Source organism: Falco biarmicus, chromosome 9, assembly GCF_023638135.1.
Source record: "Falco biarmicus isolate bFalBia1 chromosome 9, bFalBia1.pri, whole genome shotgun sequence".
NCBI lineage: Eukaryota > Metazoa > Chordata > Aves > Falconiformes > Falconidae > Falco > Falco biarmicus.
In genome coordinates, this window is record NC_079296.1 from 34,405,991 (window position 1) to 34,430,403 (window position 24,413).

Below are 24,413 nucleotides of genomic sequence, written 5' to 3' on the forward strand. Positions count from 1 at the left end.
TATTTTTTTTAAGGAGGAAAGGGTGAATGCTCAAAATTATTTTGAGCTTAATCTACTACACAGACAGCAGTCTAGGCAAAGTCTTTAATTACACTTGAGTAAATCTATAAAGTTTTGTATTAATATTCAGCACATGAAATTGATTATCAGCATTAAATTAATGCTGTTGCCCATATTATATAAAACTAATGAACAACTGAAATGAAGATTTATCATCAAAAGATGATCTGTGACTTTCAAAGTCCACTTGAGGAACACTGTATTTAGTTTCCATATCGCCTACAACAGTCTTCAGATAAAGAAAGTCTTGTGTTGCACAGAGGATAAGTAAGCCTATTACTCTTAATTGCTCTCAAGTAGTCACTATATTGCAGATTAAAAGCATAACATAAGTAACTAATTAAATTTGGAATTCAACTTTTAAAAAAATATCACCATGCTGTGTTTTGAGAGATGCTTATACTTCTTTTATAGTTTTACGTGGCCATGATTAGAAGAAAAAAATGCCCCCAAAAGACAAAAAGTACCCTTTCACTCAATACAGCACAAGGATCTATTCTGACAAAAAGGCAAAGGTCAAAACAACATCTTTTGCTTCCGGAAAGGAATTAAAGCTCTCCACCAAGGGAGGAATTGCTTCTGGATAAACATTATCAGCCAGACTTCACTGCAGTCACAGTCAGAACGAAACCTTCAACACAAAATGGGAAGCGAGGACATAGTACCTATGATGACGTAGGATAATATGGCAGCTGGTATACGCTGCTGGTACGTAACATGAAAGTTAAAAAAAGAATGAATTCACATGTACAAAATGGGCCAACCTTTCATAGGTCTGTATTGCTAACACAGGTTAAAGGAACTGTGATTTGCCTGAAGCAGCGGTTTTCACAGTTACTGGCATCCCAGCAGCCATTTGGTTTTTCATACTTTGTATCTGTTTTCATATTAACAACAAAAGCATCATAAACCCCAAATAGTACAGATACTACCAAGACGAGGCAGCTGTTTATCAGTTTGCCTTTGCTCTTAAAATGGAGGTTTCCTGCAGGTCCTGGCTGGAACTGAGGAGAAGGATTCTGGAAAGGAGATGAGCAATCATACGCTACTGCTTGATTTCAGTTTTGCAAATGGGTTTGCAAAGAAGCCGACTGCACTGATGCAATCTTTGCTCCTGCTCAGGACTCAACCCAGTCAAGCTGATGATGAAAGCATGAGAGATACATCCAGGGTCACAGCTGACCCTAATTAACTAAATCAGATAACCTGCAGAAGGGTCAATAAGCTTCTATCTGCTCAACTTCTTACCAACTACTATATTAGTTAAAATATTCTGTAGCACTGCAGAACTGCAGTAACATCCACACATCTCAATGGGACACAGTTTCCCTGGGTTGGGTTAAAAATACGTGATTTTGGTACAGTTTCTTTCCCAGTCTAATAGAATGTTTTGGTTTTTTTTCAAAGGCTATTCAACAAAGGCTGCATTAATTCCAGACAAAATGAAACTACGTTTTGTAAACTTTCAACTTAATAAAGGTTCCAGAATGAGAAAGCAGGTGTTCCTCATTAGAGAACAGCTGATTATCATGACCCCCAAAGACTCAGAAGAGTGATGAAAGTAAACATTTCAAAAGGAGCTCCTGTGTGATGCCCATTCTTTCTGCTTAAGGAATGCCACAAATAATTGTAGACAAATAAAAAGCTTTGGAGTTTATGCTGCGAATTACTAAACACCTGCAGCTTTATTGCGTGACACTACACACTGCAAGATTAAATCACATTTGTCTAGTATTTCACCAGTGATGTAACGAACTTCACAAAAGCATCTCTTATGGGTCTACAAGCTCTGAAGTGGGATTTGTGTCCTTCAATTCAGATCTCTGTCTTAAGGGTTGATCCACTCGAACATGCTTAGCACGGTGATTCCCCATGCTCATCCTTGCACTTTCCACTGTCCCACTGTCTCAATACCAGGACCATGGCAGACACACAGAAGCAAGTCAACATGTCACCATCTTCCGATTCTGACTCTTAAATCTTAGATGTTTCTCTACCTAATAGCTGCTGAGCTTTGACAATTTGCTGCTGGTGCTTCAGTTGTGCCACTCTTGGAGAAATTAGCATCATTGGCAGGTATTCTACATGTGTGCATCTCATAAACTATACAGATTCTATTACAGCCAAAATGCTATGATCGATTATCATTCCCCTCATACGTTTAGCTGCCATACGTGTCTTGGAACTACAGTCTAGCCCAACAGGAGTTTTAAGTAAATAAATGTATCACTGAAACTTGTGTGATGGGAGTTCATGGAGTTTGGCGCTGGGACAAAGACAGCGAAACTACCTTCAGCAGTTTCCGACTGAAGCATCCATACATGTTCTAACTGCAGATTTTAAAACAAACAAACCAAACCAAACCAAAAAAAAAAAAAAACCCAAAAAAAGGAGAAAAGAGAAAAAGCCAAGCACCATGGAAATGCTGAAGATCTCTAGACAGTCTGATAAAAAATTACCTTTTTTGCTCAGAATTACAACATTTGAAATTGGGGTTTTAATTTTTCTTCATTATGCAGTATCTGCCTTTCTGAATATGTTTTTAAAACCTGTCATATATAAACACAAAACTTTTGGATTTTGGCAAAAGACTAAGAGGAAACCTGCAAGTTGAGCCAAACTAACATTTAAATGCCAAACCTGCTTTTACTTACCATTTTTTTTCTACAGGCAAGCTAATCTACTCTAATTGATCATATTTAATGTGAAGGCCTGATTTAGATGACTGTGAGCAAAACAGCCAGTAAGTAGATCCGTATTACATGGAATTTTATAAGTACTCGAAAAATCTTCACTTGGTAGCGCTAATCAGAGTGACTTTATTACAATTTAAGATAAGCGAGATTTTTCAGCTGTAAAGCTCATGGCAAACTAGCATGAAAGTTAAGAGAGACAACAACAACATGTACATGCAAAATAAAAAACAAACGTTTTGTACATAAAAGAAATTTACAAAATAAGAACTTTCAAGATGCAGTTACAATATAAAAAATGCAATGGAAGGCAGAACAGAGGTAACAGGAGGGAAGACAGCCAGGTTTACTGACAAATAAAGACAGAACCCTTCTTCTGACTTGACATGCAAACATAAGCTGAAAGAAAGCATGCCAGCAAAGCATGCCAGCAGAGCACAGCACTGTGTCATCTCCTACAGAAGATGAAGATGCATTACTGCAATAACTCCAGCTCACTATTGCTGAGCCTGCTTACTACCAGTACTTGCTTTCTTTGACATCCAATATTTGACAGTAAGATTCCTCCCAGGTGGTACATTTTATGGGCAAAGCAAGAGATTCCAATTACAGCTGCAGAAAAATCACTCTGCTTACTGATATTACCTACAGTGAAGGCTGCTTAACATGGAGCAGTATTAAGCCCTCTGCTGTCTATGACCAATATTTGGGTAAAAATGGACCGTTTTCCCCAAGAATTTTTGGTAAACAGACTAAGAACCAGCATCATAGAACAGTAAAATGTATCTCTGAAAACAACTTGTAAAGTTATTGTACATTACAAATTTCCAAGTGAACAGGAAAGACAATGTTTCTCAATTTAGGATCAGGGCTGAATAAGTAGTGATACACAGCAGAGAAAGGGGAAAAGTCTGAATTTATTGAGTCTGAGGCAGATACCATGTGCTGCATTAGAGTCATCTCACTCAAAATGTTACATGCAGAAAACATCCAACTGTAAATATTACAGTGCTGTCGACTGAGAGGGAAAGCGTTTCTCAAGCTCTTCCACAACACAGCTCAAGTTGCCATTCTGCTGGTTATGCTCAGCCGCAGCTTCTGGGGTTGGCAGCTCTGGTGTTGCAACCAGTTTGAGCTTAGAAACGTGCTTGGGCAGAACGTGGTTTTTGTCTATTTGGCTATACATGTTGGCCACAGACTTTTCGATTGCTGCTAAATTCTGAATGTTTTTAAGAATACCTTTCAGCTCCCTACGGGGAGGAGGCTCTGGCACTGTGGCCGGTGGTGGTACAGCTGGCTGTTTGGCAGGGGATTTTGGATGCTTGGCAGGGGAGAGGTGCTGGGCGCTAAAAGGAGATGAAGAAGAAGAAGGAGAAACTGTGGGTGGAGATGGAGGATGTGATGGCAACAGAGGAGGGGATGGAGGTGGTGGTGGCAGTGGAGGTGGCAGAAGTGGAGGTGGGGGTGGGGGAATTTTAGGTGGATCTGGAATGCTTTCTACAGCTTCTTTGGTCTGAGGAGCTAGAAAACTTTGGCAAACTGATTTTATCCTAAAAGACGGAGGAGTTGGTTTGCGAGCTGGTGGAGGAGAAGGCTCTTCAGGGTAGTTGTGGTGAGTGATGATTACAGAGGGAACCGCAGAGGCCTCCAGTTCAACTACTTCAGCACAAGGTGTTGAAGAGGATAGAGGAGAAGAGCGAAGGCAAGGAGAAGCAATCACACTTTTAGGAGACTGCTCTAGCCCATTCTCTCCTTCTTGGAAACAGATGCTGTGTGTTGGTGATCGGATGGATTTCACATCAGGAGATTTCACTTGCTTCATTTCCTGCAAAGCCTGCTGCTCAAACTGTCTTGCCTTCTCTTTTACAGTTAACTTGGGGCCACTTATTTTCTGAAATAGCGGACTGCTAATATCAACACTGCTATGCTGGTTTTCAGTTCCTTCGTTCTCTGCTTTGAGTCTCTCCTGTTGCCACTGAATGGGGTCCATGATAACTGGCCTACTCAGAGAACCAGGCGTGTGTCTCTTAGTAACGTGAGTTGGTACTGTCCACGCACGGTGGCTGCCTCCCAAAGAGGCATCTCTCAAGGCTAGTCTTGAAGGAGAAAGAGTATCTAGAGTATCGTTTCTTTTCCGTAGAAACCCAGCAGCAGCAGGACTTTGAGTGACACCTTCCATATATAATGGGTTTTGAGTAGTTAATGGGTTCTCATCAGATAAAAAAGTAATGTTACTTGAAGATTTGGGGAGATTATTGTTCAAAGATCCATTGATATTAGATTGCTTGTGAGCCTCAATAGCACGGGAAGCAAAGCTGCTTATAACTCTCTGACGGTCTCCTTCTTCTAAGACTGACTTTTTTCCCCTGCTTTGTTGGAAATGGTAGAGAAGAAAAAGACTTGAAAGAAAAGAAGATAATCACATGTGAGGAAACATGCATGGACATAGATACTTATGAGAGAGAAAAAAAACCTTATGATATGAATCAGAGCCATTAAATTAATTCTAGCAAACTACTGCTATCCAACAGAAAGATCACATTTACTACACTACTGGGCAAGACATTTACTTTGACATCTTCTTTAAGGGAGAAGGACTTGAGGAGGAAGAAAAAATAAAGTAAGTTTTCAGCTACAGGGCAAGTTAAAAAATAAAAAATAACCTCTTCTTAAAAGAATTCCTTTGATTTCAAAAATGTCAGTCAATACTAACCCTATCTCCCCAGTGACACAAAACATCAATGCTGTGTAGTTATGTGATACAATTTCTCTGTGAGATAATATGGTCTCATGGTATGTATACTGTACGTATGTATAATCATATCTCCATCATACAAATGGCAGCGGCACTGTGCCATACTGCACACAGCCAACACAAAACATACACGGGGATTTTTACTTTAAACCTGTACTATAATAATTGTGTATCAAAACTCTGCTATTCTATAAAATACATGTATGATTAGGCAGTCTTTAAGTGTGCCTGCATTGCCTTTTAAGACTGGCCATAGGTCACACACAAAATGAGAACTGTGGTTCGAGCCAACAGCAAGCCTGAAACTTGCTGCAGGAGACAGAGGTGCCCCTGGGCACATCTGAAGTGTAGACCTGTAGGGTCTCTGTGGGGCAGCCAAGAGGAGCTGAAGACAGTCAGCTAAGATGCATATCAGACTCGGACCATTCTCCTGACACCAATTCTTAAAGAATTACCAAGCTGGGCATTGTTTCTTGCATTTATGATACACATATTAATGCAGAAGTATCAATATGTGCATGAATTTAATCTCTGGATCATGGTAAACCAAATGAAAAAACCCTGCAGTTGGACTGCACTGAATTTCTATACCAAAAGTAGGAGGTTTTACTATTTTGGGGAATTAATCTAGCACCTCCAAGTGCCTCATTAACCTACCTTCCTCAAATATTTTTAATACCACAAACTTCTGAGCTGATTTTAAGATCAATATCCTCGAACTGCCTGCTAGAAAAATGTGTCCTTAGAGTCCTATTTTAAATAATGATCACCTGAGTCTGAAAAAAAAATAATTTTCCACCCAACCTATGAAAAATTTAAGATATTGGCCAATGTCAGATAGAGCTAAAATGAAAATTCTTATCCTTATAAAGAGAAGATTACCCTCATCAGCAACAAGAGTGAATCAAAATGCATTTCCATTGCTGCCACGTACAGATTTATTGTAACTAAACACATGTGCTGTCTAGGATGGGGATGCAAAAAAAACCCAAACCCTCCAAAATAAAAAAAAAATCCAGTCTTAAAAAGGACGTGTATTCTAAAAAACCCTCTGAAATTTTAAATACATATGATAAGACAGGCCATGGTGAGAACATGATGGCATAAGGGAACATTATGGTAGAAACAGGATATAAAGACTGAATTCCACTTTTGTACAATTCATTACAAATTCACTACCTCTGCCTAACGCTGGTACTCCACATTTTGAATGCCTTACTTAAAACCTTCCCATTTTCTGCAGTTAAGCAACTGCAGCTGAAGTATAGAACAAGTAGCAATGACTTCTACATACATACACACACACAGAATAGTGTATAAAACTATTTTTAGTGATTTAGAGCTGTCCAATATTTTCACAAAACCTTCTGAGTTAAAAATTCTAAGTCTTGTTCCTATCAAATTTTGAGCCATATTTTTTGGAATTTAGATTAAAAAAGGGCTAGGCTTTATTAACAAAGGAGTAGAGGAAAAATTAGGTGTTCCATGATTACATGAATGTTGAAAGACAAAGTTTTAGACCTCTTGATCAGATTGTTCCATCTTTTTTGGTGTTTTTTTTTTCATATCTCAGAAAATATCACCATATCTAAATTAATGGAAATTTAACCTCTGGTGCTTAAGTATTTCCTAGCAAAACTGTTAACGAGAGATTTAAATAACCAGACACTGGATAGGAGTTAATTAAGAGATTCTAAATCTCTTCTATATCCTTTAATATGTGAAAGTCCCCCAAAGGCTTGTATTTAGTAATTGAACACATTTGTTTCTTAACTTTTGTTTCTTGTTTTGACTGGGAGATTACCCACACAGAGAAACTAGAGCTTCCTCATCGTCACAGGGACCTGAGAGGACCGATGAGAAGAATCACTGCACACAGTACAGGGATCACTCTTGCATTGGCAAGTAACACACAGGAAAGCCACAAAAGGTGATACCAGTGAACAAACTCCCCAAGCACTGCAGTCCTCAAAAAACCAGTACGCCTAAGGATTGCCTTTAGGCAGAATGTAACTGCATGAAAAATAACTGACTTCATACTAATAATAAACTAATTCTTTATTCTAAAGCAGCGGACTTTGAGGTTGGTCAAACACCCTCAATCTATTTAGAGGTGAGAGAAATAAATGATTCTGAACTTGAAGGAAACCTTCCAGTAGAAGGCTCATGCAAGATGACATAACCTTTATGCTACTGGAACAGATTATTTCAAAAGCTTCTCAGTTCCTTCCTCACTTCACATGACCTCTCAAGGATGAGGTTACCCTTCAGTCTTTTTCTGTTTATAAATATGTGTATTATTCAATGAGAAACATTAGCTTACTAGTTTGAAGCACATTTCTATAAACCGAAAGAAGTGTACTTGCCTTGCAAGGAATCATAAATAGCAGACAATAAAGATGTTATTTGCATCCAATTGTGACATCTTAAGTCCATGAACTGAAAGCAAACCTCTGTGCATGCAGTGTTGGTTTTGTGGTGGTTTTTTTAAGGTAGTAGGACTGTTTGGCTTTAGAAATAATACCATTCAAGTTCAGCAATCGTACTTCATCTCAGCTTCCAATAATAGGATAAAGAAGTATCAAAACTTCACAGTAAATGTCTTTCCTGTACTTGATCAATGGACAAATAAAATAAGCATTTTGGATTGCAAGGTTTAATGGGAATCACTGCAAGGAAATTAACTAGCGCTTCTACTAGCTACAAATATTAAGACAATGAAATGAGCTTACTTACTGATGCCTATATATCCAAAGATAGAGAAAAATGAAAATATGAGAACAAGGCAGATTTAAAACTAAGAGCTTAGTTCCATTTCATTTGCTATAAACACCAGATTAAGAAAACAAGACACAAGGCAGCTCTGCAAATGAAAGATGACTGTCTTAGGACAACTATGGACAAGAAATATTGTACTAAAATTCATAAAAAATGTTATTAAAAGTTATTTCCTAGATAATAATTCCTACGGTATACCCGTGCCTTGAAATCAAATATTTGACAAAAAGAAAAAAAGATAACTTGTAATTATTTTTACTGAAGTATGTTATTTTCTTTAAAATCCCATGGATTTTCATTTATCTTGTAATGATTTTTACTAGTTTATGTTTAATCTGTTTCTTAGCATGATGGATATATCTTAGCTGTATGCAGACATCTGAGAGAAAATATTCTCAATATGGCATGTTTTTTGGTGCAATGAAAACTAGTCAAAATGAACACAGATCTAAGCTTCAAAGTCAATAGTGCAGATCTGTGAATTTGCACCTATATGTTATGGTACTAAAACATAAAAAAACCTTTGCAGGTAAAAGCTCAGCGCAGTGAGGCTTGTTCTGGATTTAGCATAAGGTATTCATCAGTACAAACTACATACTCATCCACTGGGATATCCAATTTCCACAGATAATCAGCTTTACATCACTGCCAGTAAAATTAGTAGAAGGGAATCATTAATTTCAGTAGAACGTTAAATGCAAAAGAAAGAGGAACTTTATCCAGCAGGGCATACCACTGTATGTGTAAGTGTACAGATGTGATCTCATGTGGTTCACAAGCAGAAGTGCTCACATTCAAAAATGCGACTATATGCTACTGTCAAAGATACGATTTTCCTCCCTTCCCACCCAAGCAGTAACACTTCACAAAGGCAAAAGCCCTGGGATATTCTTGCTTCAAGTATAGCTCCTTTGTTTACAAAGAAAAGCTCAGGCTCCGGCATTATTTCAAACACAGAAGCTGGACTCAGATGGCCAAGGGTTAAAGCAGCAGTGATACACTCTGCCGTGCCTCCTTAACATTTTATAAACTCAGTCACAGCATCTGGAAAATTTCAACTTTCTGAGCAAAACAAACAATGACTGAAAATAAAGCAGGAGTTGGGCAATCCTCACCACAACCAGCAGCTTGCTCTCTACCTGCCTCCAAACATATGCTCTTCAGTGTTACTTAGTTTTAAAATATAAGCATAGATGAGTAAGTGTGGCAAGCTTATCAACAAAACAACGCAGTATGATAGGAATATTAATTGGCTATTCTCTGCTGTAATATTTCCATACTGAGAGTCAAATTGTTGTTGGGGTCCATAAACTTCAGATGTACAGAAGCATGAAAAGGTAAGCATCTTTGCAATATTTTTATTTTATGAGCATATAATAGGTAAAATATATATTCACTGAACTGCCAGTGGTTTCTCTGTTTTGATAGTTCCTTTATCTTTCATTTCAACATTGAAAAAGTTTCAAATTTGCAAGAAAATAACCCACTTCATCCAACAGAGTATTTCGTACTATAGCAAATGGGGCTTTGGGGCAGCAATTCCATCAGATGTGTTTAGTCAATAGCTTTGAAACACGTGGCACGCTGGCCTGGATTTGCAAAGGTACTCAAGGCGCCCAGTCCTGGCTCACCTGGGTAGCAACGGCTCTTGCTCTAGAAATAACATCTGCTTTTTGCCAACTTAAAACCTGTTAAAAGACTCTCCTATGCACTACAAGAAGTCCCCATTTGCAGGTTAAATTATTTTTTCTCTCCTTACAGAGTCGGCCTATTTATTTTCTGGATGTTTGAGAACCCCAAGGAGCTGAGGGAAGACTCCTTCATGAAGAAAAGCCTTTTTGACCATAGTCTGCATGAAGCGGTAACCCCCGGAAAGTGAATCATGGCTTCAGTGACCAACAATTTTCTTGATGTACCACAAGGAATACTTACATGGTGCTGTCGCCAAGCTCTTCATAGAGGTTATTGGCAGTGCTGCTTGCTGGTTTGCCGGCTGGTAAAGCCATCTGGATTCTCGCAGTCTTCGCACATTCAGCCTGTCGTCTTTGGTAAGCCATGGAGGGAAGGAGAAATACTCATTAGAGACACTCCATAACCTAACATATGCCAAGATGTAGAGATTTCTATTTTTTCCTGCAGTTTTCAAAACATCCCTGTACCTTATCTTCTTCAAAGAAAAGTAATAACATGGTAATCTTTTCCTGGCTTTTTCAGCTCTTTGCTCTCTCTTGATGGAATCCCAGAGCTCCCCCTGGACTGAAACCTCCTAAGCAGCAGTGTGTCCCTGACAGAGCAGGGATCTCCTAGGAAATAACGTAGGTGCTGCCTTTGACCCTGCTCTCATTAGGAGGTTTATCTATTCTGGCTGCCCAAAGACTAATAGTGGAGATAGTAATCTCTTTGGTCAAGTGCTTCATTCAAGTGCCAATTTTAAACTGTGATTTTAAACACAAAACAAAGTCTCTGGCAAAGTTTACATTATCACTTACAGCTCCTTTCTCATTAGAGTTGGGTGGGAATTTTCTGTCTCCACAGTTTTCCTGAAAAACCTGCTTTTTAAAATGGTTAAATTCACTATGAAACACATTTCTGTTCTCTAACTAGAAAACAAACCCTGTGGTCCCTCCTCATGTGTGTAACTGGGGGAGAGCCACTAAGGTGACATGACTGATCTACCTCAGTTTGCTTTTGAAAGTCAATACTTGATCCTTCCTAGGGAAGCCTCTATGCACTCCAGCCTGACATGCTTGCTGAGGAATACCACACCCATGGAAATACTTTTCTTTGCAGGAAACAGGCAACGTCCTGATCTAGGGTACCTTTAATGTGTGCTAGCATGCAACAATGATATACACTCAGTAGCCATGTAAATAACTTTTAACCTCACCGGTTGTTCAGAAGCAAGTTAGAGTATAGGGAATAACTCTTACTGAATGTCAGGTACCCCCTCCTCTTAAAAATAAAGACTGGTAGACTGTTGGTATTCCTATACAAGCTGTTAGAAACAAAGCTGAAAATAAGTACTTACTCCTTGAATCTGTTTTGTTATGCAGACAAAAAAAAAAGATAAAAAGGCAGGTTAAGTCAATTCCATTTGCAACCATTGTACCAAACAGCAAACGTAACAGGAATAATGAAGTAGATGCTACTGCATTATTCCACACAAAAAATTACAGAATTAATGTTTTTATTTACATGTTTAAAGAATCATAACTTCCAGAGCTGAACAGTATTTAGCTGCTATTTGTGATACTCTTGAAACAATTTTGCAGTTGGCATAAACGTGAATTACAGTGGGGAAAACCGCTTTGGGCTTACAGAAAACAGCTCCCTGCCACATGTACATACACACACACACAAAGAAAAGTAAGACTTGAAAACAGGAATATACCTTATGATTTTTTTTAACAGATGGACTACTAGGGATACATTTATGTAACTGTTTTCTCCTTTTAACATGTTTCAGGAACACTACAGGAAACATCTTCAGTAGTGAAGGAGTATTATTTTTGGTTGCTACTTAGAAGACACTGGTCTTTTGTGATTAGGAAATAATACATTATTTACAGTTAACTTATGGGGCTGTATTGGATAGTATATTTCAAATACACTATTTTATAGCAAAGAATAACGATAACTTCTGGCTTGTTTACAAGTCATAAAGGTAGGCACCGAACTGCACTTTGACAGTGAAAATTTTATAAATTAAGTAAGTTTTGAGTAACTATTATTTTTACAGAATTTAGTAAGCTGATCACTGATACGGAAAGCACTGAAAAATGGACCTACTGCACATAAAAAGTTTTAACAGTGAGAAAATCTAAACATTTCCATTATGTATGACAGTTACATTTATCCCGCTATAATCTCTACAATCAGTGGCAGACTGGAGCACCTACTTTGCCAGAATGTTATCAGGAAAAATACTGAAACTCCCTTTGAAAAGGAGAAAAAAGGCTGTAATGCAAAAACAAACCATAAAGCTGAGGATAGTGTTTGGTGTTGATATTAACACTAAAATTCCTTTTATTTTCATTGGCAGTACTCAGTGATACGTTTTTCATAGAAGTACAGTTTATTCACATTAGTCTCCTATAAATCCAACTCCAAGTCATACTTCTAGACAACAAAAATGTGAATTTTTTTATGAAACAGCAAATTCCTTAAACTTTTAAAAGAGATTGATAATCTAACAGATGTCAAGGAAATATAGTGCTGTCAGGTTTCTTAAAGAAACAGGCGATTCAGATTACAACAGTAACAAAACTAATTGTAGGTTTAAGTGGTTTAGTTGTGTTTCACTGGAAGCAAATTTTATATACAATTTTGGGAGAAATAAAGCAGCTTTGAGATGCACTGCCATGACAATGGTGCAGAAGCTTGTCAAGCTCTTTCATACTCCTTTAAAAGGACTTCTTCCTTGGACTCAAATTGTTTGGAGAAACTGAGATGTAAATATAATCCAAGGAATGCGCAGTAACCACCAAGAAATGGCTATCCCTGGCTGTTTTTCTGGTGTCACTAAGGACACTAAGTAAAGTGGTGTCAGACAGGAAAGTGGTCTCAGTCAGGCTGTTGTTTTTTCATGTAGGATAGGCTTTTTAAATGATGACTAACATACTGCTTTGCTAACTCCTAACTGCAGCGCAGAAAGGAAAAATGCACAGGTTAAATCTCTCCTGGTGTATTGTACCACATTACATCCACTGCAGCATTCAGATTGTAATTGCTTTGCTGCAATACATGTATATTAGCTCTTCCATGCCCTCTCCTCCCACAGACTGATGCAACACTGCAGCGGGAGTCTGCAGAGGCACTGACACTTCATTGCCCTCAACACAATGAAGGGAGCAGATGCCAAAGCATTTTACACAGAAACAAAAAAATCCATCAGGCCTCTGGGAACTCCTTCCTACATAGTCCTGTGGAAGAGAGGTTTTCCATGATGAGGGTGTATTACATTCCAGCTAGTTCACTAATTTTAAAATGAAGATAGAAAGATATGGAGGTACAGACCGATATATACAGAAGTTGAATATAGCCATTTACGGGGGAAGATGCATGGAATTATTTATATTTTGATTTTGTAATAATTGGTAATTCTTTGAGAGCTCAGAGGATGCATGTGGAATTAGAAATCTTTCACGTGAAGAAATTAAAGAACAAATACAGAGACTTTAAGTCCAAATGCATTGATTTTAAATGAGCGGGCCTGAAAAGGCTTAGTTGAGAGGAACTTGTTAGTGATGTTGATCTTTTAATTAGTCTAATAGCCTAATTATTTAAACCTCTTGAGTCTGTAAGAGGTGAGTGGAAATATCAAGGTTGTCTCTGGTGTATGCTGCTTTAGATAGCACTAAAATGGCACAAAATCAATTCTTCATGAAACATTTGCAATTAAGAAGCATACAGTTAGGGAAAAAAATAACTGTATTTTGGGATTTAAACAAGAAAAGTTGAGTCCTCTTATTTTGCCCAAGCTACACAGTTTGTTTACTGACTTTTTAAATTTATTTTTTTTTTTGGTATGGCATTTAGCTCTGAATCTACACTTGCGTTTCAAATATCTGGCTTTTGATCTTGTGTTTTGGCATGTATTCTAAAACAGTTATTGCACCACAACTTCAGAAAGAATAGCAAGATGCGCTTCCTGTGCATTTTCTTTTTTCATGCGCAGCACACGTCAAGCATTAACCAACTCTTGTAACGAGAAGGAAATTAAAAATATTTCTCTGTATAATAATTTCCTGGCAATTAAGGATAATTTTCAAAGCAGTTCTGCTAAGAAATGCAGCATCCCTTCTACAACGTTGCTACCACAAAAAGGAGGAGGAGTACTTACTGTCTGTAGCTGACCATAACTATTAAGATAGCCGGCATACAGCAAAGGATGATTATGACAGCCAGAGCAAGTAACGCGCCTTCTGTGTAGCCTAAGGCTTGTGCCTGTTTCTTGACGTTTGCTACCACGTCTGGGGTGCGGATCTCCAGGATGCGTCCCCCCTGCCCCAGGTATGGCTGAAACTCTTTATTGATATCCAGCAGTTTGCCATCCAGGAACCTTCAATGTCACAAAAGAAAACTATTACAGTCAAGTTCATTAACTGTGTTTGAATTACTGCATAGCTGGGTTAACAACTGTGATCTGATAAAGCACATACCTCTTCTTTATGTACTTAAGAATATTAGTAATTCCCTGTAATCCCTATGTCAGTGATAACTCCAAAGTACTTGATACCAGAACACAATTTAAACACTGAAGAGGAGGGGGGAGCTGAAGCTTATACTAATTTCTAGGGGCAAAAAGATTTCCATGCCATTGACAGCAGCCTGGAAAATGGCTTGCTTTGTGCTTTTTCCTTCAGTGGTCTTTGCAGAGGATTGGCTAACCTGCACACATCCCTAAAGACCACTTTGGCCTAGATTCATGATACTCCAAAAGTGGGTAATTTTTAGAGGACTTTCCTCAGCTTCTTAGGGAAATTCTTTGGCTGGAGGGATAGTCTACTGTTTGTTCCCTTTTGACTTCCCTTTCAATATTAAAAAGAAAAGGGATTTGGAAAAACTGCACTTTTATTAATCCCACCCCCTTCCCCCCAGCTGCATCATTTCTGAACCTCATTCTCGCATCTGCTCCATCTAGTTAGCCTCCATGTCTCTGCTGTTTTCTTAGACTGTAGTGCTGATACTACATATTGAATTATTTGAGTAAGACTTTCCTCTTAGAGCATGACGGATCGCAAGAGGAAAACACAGAGGGACAATGATCAGATGAACTCATCACCAGTGGGAGTGAACATCCGAGTAGCTGAAAGATGTGCCCTCTCAACATTTGGCACTGTGCTGAGGGAGTTTATTCACTGGCTATCTGACAGCATACTCTGACAGTGCAGGGATGGACACAACATCTCCATCATGACAATTTTTGGGCAGAAGCTGTAGCAGCACTCCTGAGAGATGCAGGAGAATTGTAACCAGGAAACCAATAACACTTTGGGAAATCCTGCATCATCTGTACTGTTTCCTTAAAGTCAGATTGGGGGTCACAAAAGATGACAGACAGAGATTACTGTAAACTGCCTCCCCTTTCTTTTTTTGACACCTTTTCTGGTTTTTTTTCCACATCTCTCCTATAAAGAGAAGCACTAATTGCTTATAATAAACTATAATTTTAACTTCAAGGGTTCTCCAGATTATTACCAGGTACCAGAACAATCTTGACTAATGTTACTAATTACAAGAACAACAGGCTATCTAGACAGCTATCAGAAAAACACTGACTTCAAGTAGGCCTACAAGGCACACCATACAGACAGTTAGGTCCTAGGCAAAACTAGGGCATTAGCTAACCAGGAACCATGCACTGCTGTCACTGCTTGCAGCCTATAATCCTGTCCATCTTCTGTTTGTGCATCACCTACAAGAAGGACGTGGAATGACATAGTTAACAAGCAAAGGACAGGAAAAGTCTGAAAAAGGAAATGCAGTGGAAGAAATTCAGTACCTGATCTGCTAATTGGCAGTTTAAAGACAGGTAGGCAAATGTAAACCCTAATCAAATGACCTCATTTCCTGTATGATGTAAAATTTTCTTCTGATTACTTTTTGATAACAAACAGTATGTTTGTGTCATGGTTTAATCTCAGCCAGCAACTAAGCCCCACACAGCTGCTTGCGCACTCCACCCTGCTGGGATGGGGGAGAGAATGGGAAAAGTGAGAAAACTCATGGGCTGAAATAAAGACAGCTTAACAAGTAAGGGAAAACCACACAAGGAAGCAAAGCAAAACAAGGAATTCATTCACCACTTCCAATCTGTAAGCTGGTGTTCAGCCATCTCCAGGAAAAGTAGCACAGCCACTACTGTGACAAACACCATCACTCCGAAAGTTCCCCCCTTCCTTCTTCCCCCAGCTTGATACGCTGAGCATGACATCATATGGTCGGAATATCCCTTCGGTCAGTTGGGCTCAGCTGTCATGGCTGTGCCCCCTCCCAGCTTCTTGTGCACCCCCAGCCTCCTCGCGGGTGGGGCGGAGCGAGAGGCACAAAAGGCCTTGACACTGTGTTAGCGCTGCTCAGCAGGAACGAAAATATCCCTGTATTTTCATCACTGTTTCCAGCACAAATCCAAAACTCAGCCCCATAACTAGCTACTACAAAGACAATCAACTCCAGCCAAATATATCCCAGACAATGAGCAGAGTTTGTTAAAGAAGTTTATTTTTGGAGTTTGAAAAAATATTTTGGCCAAGGCTTTATTTGAAAAAATATACTAGCCAAGACTCTAACTTCTAAAGGAAAATAAAAATTCTTGGATCACTTTTGAAGAGAGGATTGACTGTCTCACAAGCTGCCAAGTAGTAGGCTCCAGCTATAAAGATCAAAGTAGGAGGCACCCATTAGGATGGAAGAGGATCTTGCTGGCTTTTAGCTACCGCAGAACCCCAGACCCTTACATTTACAGTGTTTCTCCTGCAGAAAGGAAGTCAAGTGAAAACACTGACATAAAAAAGCCCAAAAACCCAACAGCTAAAAGATACTCTGAAAGGATTTCTGCATATAAACTCTGCATGTCTAAAGAAATCTGAAATAGATTTTATTATCTTAGTCTGATCACAAGACAGAAATGACACTCCCAAAATAACATTCTTAAAGGGTGTTAATTTCTTATAATTAATTTCCTCTCAAATTTATTTACTGATAAATCCTTATAGCATTGTTTGTGCCTGGATTTTTTTAAACTTTGGGGAGAATTCATTCTGATCTCTGTGTGTAACATATTAGCTGGATCTCATAAAATGCAGAACAATTCATCCCAAATGATGAAATGGTGCTGGTTTCATAGTACTAACATACTAGCAGCAGTGGCCACTTACAGACCCATAAAGACCACAAAAAGCAACCCAAGGTGTTTTGAAGAATTTCCCTTTGCACTAGTGTGCTCTGCTAATATTCACAACCAACTTACTGATTTCTTCTGCAAAACATTTTCTTGGTATTTGAGCAAAAATCCGTTTTTACAGCTTGAAGACCTGCAGTGATGGTTCACAAGACATAAACGGAGCTCTAATTCTTTTGCTGTACGCTAGATGTCACTGGAGCATGTTACATGTCCTTTGAGCTCGCAAAGGCATTCAAGTAGGACAGCATTAAATCTCTGGATGATTTTAACAATCTCTCAGTTAAAATTCTATTAGCATTTTCTTGACAAACCCTGTTTTAACAGATTCTTAACTCAACCGTGCACATTTACTCCACGATGAAACATGACACATTATGCAAAAGATTCAGACAGGATAAAGCATTTTATTTTTAATGGTGGACATTTTCCACTTAATACATGCAGGAGAAATCTTCTGGATTCAATGGGTTTTTATGCTCCAATAAATCAAACCCTCTTTCATATAAAAGATAAAAAAGGAGGCTGATCATTTTGGTCTGTAAAATTATCTAAGTCACCTCAAAGCCTTTTAGGAGTTTGCGGTAGAGGGAGGAAATAACAAAGCACAGTTACTATTCAGACCCACTTTTGATGTAACCAGACAGATTCCTGATCAATAAAAATGTCGTGTTATCAATCATAACATTCTCAAGGAAAAGTAAGAATCACTTGTTGTGTATCAGTCTTACAAAGTATAGGATAGGGAAAAATCAGCATGACTTGAGAGACACATGGGTTTTCCTCAGCTGGCAGTGATGAAGACAGCACGGCTGTTATGTCCATGACTTCTAAATCATGTCTTTTCCAGCAAAACATTTTGCTTGAATGCAAATATGTGGGATTGGGCTACTCATTTGGGACTTCTGGATGTGAGGCAGCCCATTTAAAATAGCCTGGTAACCAGTATGGCGCAGTCTGTGCATGTGCTGTCACTGTGCACATCTGCAGTAATCCAGCATATCCAGAGCACACTGCAGCTCCTTGAATCTCTTCACTTCATAAGCGACTGTTGGACATGACTCGACGTATTGGAATAACATTTCCCAGAGGTGATTATGGGAGCCTTAGACATCAGCTTTTGTTTAGTGGGGTTTACTTGTAGAAATTCAGCTCTGTAGCTGGTCATGAGCGTGACTTTGCTCAGCTGCTGATGGGCATGAGCCATCTTGGCTCTCCTTTTCTCCCAGCTTCAGTGTAAAGCCAAGCGCCTTTGGGACCCCACCACCATTCTGACTTGTGCCTGGCTGCCAGCACCCACCAGGGTGTCAATGGTGATATCTGTCTGTACCCCAGCAGCACTCCATGTGCAAAGGGGAACAAGTCGCTCTGCTCTACTCTGTCCTCAACTTACCCCACATTCCTCAAAAGACCTTTTCAGATAATTGTTTTCATAGAGTGAAATAAACTCTGTTAAAACCAGGTTCTCTGCTATGCTTTATAAGCAGAAATGCAGGAGAGTGCTCCCAAAAAGCCTATTTAAGAAAAGCCACAGGTATCTTCCAATGAATAATTATTTTTTAAGTTTTGTTAAAAACACAGCCGGCAGAATTCATGCACTAAAACTGTGCTTTTGGTACAGTTCTCTCTTCTGTATACATCACAAAATTTTTGAACACTTGAAAAATACCTTGGCTAAATTTATATTCCTTATTGCTAATGAAGTTTTTAAAAGAGGGGCTCCACCTCTTTCCGACATTCTAGGCTTTCTCCCATCATAACCAGTTTATGAAATGATCCTTTCTCCTATTGATCTCTCTTCTGCTAGGAACTGGAGCAGATTCCTAGCTGGCATTATTGACTGTGACTCCTGGCAACCTCTTCGCAATGAGGGGGCAACCATTGCTACAGTGTCCTGTGACTGTAGCAGGAAGTACATTAAGCCATCCCTCTGAAGGTCAAAACTCCAGGAATGATGGTCACAGAAGGAATTTGTTTGTAGGTTTGGGTAAGCACCTGAGCTGAGCCAAATCTCTTGAGGTTTACTCACTTGCTAGCAAAATTTTGTTAACTTCTGATGTCAAGGTAAAAAATTCTTACATCATTTTTCTCCTTTAGTAAGCTGACGCTTACTCACCTCTACCCTAAAGCCAGGAAAGCATTCCCTGGCATTTTGCTGATTTAAATATTTAAAAGCTTTTGAAGAGAGAAAGGGCGGGGGTGGGGGGGGGTGGGGAGGGAAATAAAAGAAAGGAAAAGCTGAAGCACACCGAGCATTTCAATGAGGTTGCTTCTAAGCTGATACCCCATACATTTGCAGACCAGGTAAATGAATAACCTTCCCTTCACTTTTGAAAAACTGCTTTTTATTCTATTTTACCTCTGTTCTATTCTGTGTTTTTCACTGGACACACAAACATCCCTAGAAGGATGTTCCTGTATTTTCACAGGGCACCAAAATGAAGAGGGACACATTTTCTGACCACTAAGACAGTCTGCATCAGAAAAAGGTTCCCTTTATGGAGTTGAAAAAGCTAATTGCCTCCATGCATGGACACTAGCTCACTTTCCCATACTGATAATAGACTTGCAGAGAACTTTCCAAGGTGAGGAGTAAAAGGGTGTCAGGATTTTCTGTCAGCTGTCATCACGGTTATGTACATTTCTTGAACCTGGACAGTACCAAAAAATGTCCTTTTGACCTTAAGCATTTCTAATGGAATCCCACTTTGGCCATATTCTAAACTGGCTACGACTGGAAGAAAACACAGGCCACAACGAATTTACAAACTGTTAAAAGTGGAAAAGTAATGATAAAGAGGGATCAGTAGATAGTCTGTGTGTAAGGCAGTAAGATACATATTACTGAGACTAATTTTGGGAGTGGGTTGGGGTACAACAGTTACAGGAATACTGCAAGCAGATTTACTGGCACTTTTCCTTAGGAAAAAAAAAAAGAAAATGGTTATCAGGGATTTCTGCTGGCTTTATGTCAGGTTTCCTTAATTTTCACTTCCACTTTTGAATAAAATTGGGAACAAAATCACAGAGACCCCATTCCGGGAATGATCAGCAGCTCTGGCAGTGGAAAGTGGACACAAACTCCCAGTGCATCACTGAGACCTAAAAAACCTACGACCATGGAGATACCTACAGCCAAAAAACAGCCACTAGAAGGAAGGAGGCTGTATTGCCACCACTCTGAAAGCTGCTGCTGCTAAACAGCATCTAGATCTTTATATTCCTAGTTCAGAAAGTGATGCTGGAAGACTGGACAGGGTTCAGAGAAAACTGTAAGTGATAAAAAGGATTAAAACATAGCCCAGAGTGCAGAGGTGAAGGAACTCATGAAAAAAAATTAAGAGAATGATGTGATCATAAGCCTAGAGCTTGGTGGGAACGAGGAAGTAAAAGCAGCGATTTTAAGCTTCAGTCTAGCACCCAAAATTATAATAAAACTATGACTGAATCTAGACAAATTAAAAAAAAAGGAAAAAGACCTAATTTTTGACAGTAAAAATAATTACTGTGCAATAACAACCAAAGATTGTAGTTGATTGGACTTTCTTGAGCGGTTGCTTTGCTGAAAGACAGGCTCAAAGCAGAATTAGGTTTGGGAGTTCCTATGGTTTTTATTATACTAGGTTAGACTGATCACAGTGATCTTTTCCAACCTATAAACTCTGAATATATGCAGAGCTTTAGTATGCTATAATTCATCTGTACTAAAATAAAAGCTCGGGAGAACAAGCCCTTTTTTAATCACAGTCCGCTGAGATGGCTCACAGCCATTTGATTTTTAGGCTGCTGCTTTGTACCCCATTGGAACAGTCTGTCCAAGATAAAAAGCAAACACAAGGGTGAAACACGTGTGAAAACCCTCGAAAGATGGTGGCTGTGTTAGAAAAAGAGCCTGTTTTGCATTTTCATTGTTTTAAATCATATGCATAATGCTGAAACACAAAAGTACCATTTCTAACAAAATGATTCTACAGCCATGTTGATGCATTGGCAGCTGCATGGGTTGAGATACTAATTTTGTTTTAGAACCTACCTGCCGCTAGTGATGACTCAGAAAAACCATGTAAAGAAATTACCTTGCTTTCATTTCCTTAATCACATAATCTTTGGCTTCTCTTCTAACGCAGGCAGAGAGCAGTTACTGCTGACACCCAAAGCAGCAGTGTGCCAGAGTGACATCCCACCCGAGCTCTGCCAAGGTGCAGAAGCCCAGACCGAGTGGTACCCTACCAAACTGCTCTGCTGCAGTGACCAGAGCTGGCCTGTTCACAGGCAACACTGTGAGTATGATGAGTTAATAAAAAGCTGTCTCTTATGTTTCATGTGACACTGGCATTTAACTGCTAATTTGGAAGTTGATTGAAAAGGCAAAACAAATTATGAATATAAGTGTCCTGTCTACTACTGCTCATCTCCTCTAGCAGCTGGTGAGATGGGCCCATGCAGATCTGTCTGCTCATCCCACTGGGCACCTGCAAGCACTACTGATTTCCTGCACAGAGATGTACACCTGGGTCATGCCCCAGTATCTGTTTTAGACAGGGTGCACACCAGCTCTCTTCCTTCCCCTTCCCTTTCTTCTTCTCCTTTGGTTTCCACAAAAATGAAAAGAGAGAGACAAGCTCCAAATGGAAACTGCAGAAAGCCTGAAGGTCAACAAATGGAGCACCAAACCCCTTGCTTGGAGATCCCAGAGAAGTTTTGGTACATAGAAAGTAAATTCCTTCAGAGGAATTTAAAATGGAAGCTCCTCCACAGGGCGGACCAAACATATTACAAGCTCTCACAGCCACAATGTCTAAATTACATGAACTGGGGCCATTCAGCTCAAGGGAATGGACTAAACCTAGTAAAGCTGCACATAGGGTAGAGGTGCAGGGACACGCACCAACTGCTTCAAATAGATTTTTCTGTTCCTGTTATGTCGAACCACTTGCTAACAGAGACAGACCAACAGGCTTCCAAACAGTCCATAGAAACATAGGAAGAAGAACAAATAATATACTTACTTAAAAAGTTCATTCCTCATTATAGCTCTGTTTGTTTGTGGGTCAATTGCGTAGACCATGAGGTCAGACTTGGTGTAATCCTCTTCAGAGTACCCATCCCCAAATCTCCGTGCACCAATGGATTCCACCACAACTGTCGCACCAGGAATTTGATCTTGGACATAGCGTTCCAAAATCCTAAAGATGAGATGAAGCCAGAAAGCTGCAGTGATTTATTTGTGCTGATCAAGACTGACAACAGCTCAAACAACATACTAATAGACAAAACCCACAGGCTTAGAAGGATGGTAACCTTCAGAGCACTTTAAAAAAATCTCTGCTCCAATATAACCTCTTAAATGCTGAACTCTTGGGAAAAGCTTAGCAGTGTTAGGAGAGGTCATCAGAAATAGTGTCCTTAAGTCTAGATCACTCTATTTATGACATCAATTGAGTTTTAAATGGCTCATGGGAAACACCATCTATATTTCACAAAAAAAATCCCTGCCATCCTTTTATTAAGCTATATGACTTTCAGAACTCTTCAATTCCAGCCTTACACAGGGCGCATACAATAAATTTTCACCCACAGAAACTACTACTTCAACCATTTTCAGTAGGATATTTCATTTGGTCCTCCAATACTGCACAACATATCAGGTGCCAGAACACCTGCTACTCCAAAAGGCATGAGCAAGTTGTACAGCCGTAAGAAATTTGGAATATCAAGCTGACATGTTTACCACAGGAAAAAAATAAAATAAACCGCATAAGTTCTACAAGCAGAAGACAGACAGGTTGATAGAATTCAGCAGCAGCTATGCCCAAGATAACAAGGCCATAACAGCAATAAACCAAAACAAATCTGTTCTTTTTTCCAAACAGAAGGATTCATTAGATGCTGCCAGAGCACAGAATGGCACACTCTGCAGATATGTATATAAATTGAAATGTGTCAACGCAAGAGATAAATGCAATTCTAAGAAATTAAAATTTATTAGATAAGGTGATATTTACTGGTCATTTTATCAATTCTTGTCATGATCAATTTTCTTTAACTTTATTACTGAATATTATACCCACTTCATTTTTATTTTTGACAACTGAATGTCCACAGCCATCTTAGTATGCACTTTTGGAAGCCTTTGTTCTAAATTCAAAATCTCGTATTTTTTCTGCAGTTTTTCATGCAGAACCGTTTATGGGAGAAGTCTTAAAATGTGACGTTATTCTTAAAGTATTCAAAAAGGCAAAGGTAGAATGGCTGTTTCTAGAATGTTCCTCCAAATAAACAAACAAAAAAATACTCATGCCTATGCCAGGTTGAAATGCCTTCAGCAGCACAAACTGATAGAGAAAGGACCTCACTGAACACCTGAGAAGTTTCTGCACAGATAGCAAGCACACCTGTACCTCAGATATGGAGAGTTTATGCAAAGTTATAAACATAACTCACTATTGCTCTAACAAGCTGCTTTAGAACAGACAAGACCTGAATAAAGTTTTTTAAAAATATGTTCTTTTCCTTCCTCCTTGTTTAGTCCACTACTCTAGTGGGGCCTATGAAACTTGCTGAGTACCTGTAGCAGACTGCTTCTCTGTATCTGCTGCACTGTGCATCCAATGAAAAAAGGAGGTTTACAAGTATTACAGCTCAGCTGGATGACCTTCAGATTCTGTGTGCAACAGGAGAATTGGTACTCCCACCAAGACCGTAGCTGGGGCTGGCAGCCAAGGTGGCGGGGACCCCAACTCTCCCAAGAATGGATGGAGCCAGAAGGAAAATGGAAAGCTGCTCAGACACTGCCATCAGAAGGGCTTTCACCGTGGCTGTTGGGCAAGGACAGAACACAGCTCACAGAAAACGGGAGGAGCGTCTTTGTATACAGACAGACTTGCTAGTGGTGTGATGAGGCTTCCAAACGGACTGAGAAGGGCTAAGCTGAAGCCAATGGAGAGTTTTACAAACAAAGGCATAAACCCAAATATCATCAAACCTGGATAGAAGGGCAAAGAAGTATGGAGAAATAAATAAGAGAAGCTGAAAGTCTAAACACTCGATCACATCTATGAGTTATGTGGAAATACACATCCTTCTGAGCTAATTTATATTATCAAAATTTCAAATCAGAAAGCAATAGCGGAGTTAGGAGGCAAAAGGAGGGGAATGGGAGGGAACATGCTGCCTGATATGTCAAGGATGCACTAGGGTGAAGAGGAGGATAATAAAAAGTCCT

The 24,413-nt window shown here is 39.3% G+C and overlaps 1 protein-coding gene across 8 annotated transcripts in view; it reads right to left on the reverse strand.

The window, feature by feature from the left end:
• Positions 1 to 24,413, reverse strand: part of PCDH15 (protocadherin related 15) — a 443,438-nt gene that overhangs the window by 12,710 nt on the left and 406,315 nt on the right. For all 8 annotated transcript variants that reach the window (XM_056352005.1, XM_056352006.1, XM_056352009.1 and 5 more), the window contains 3 exons: positions 22,198 to 22,374; positions 14,129 to 14,347; positions 10,219 to 10,329 (listed from right to left, as the gene is read on the reverse strand). In XM_056352005.1, the coding sequence (XP_056207980.1) occupies positions 10,219 to 10,329; positions 14,129 to 14,347; positions 22,198 to 22,374 (507 nt within the window). The remainder of the gene's footprint in view (positions 1 to 10,218; positions 10,330 to 14,128; positions 14,348 to 22,197; positions 22,375 to 24,413) is intronic.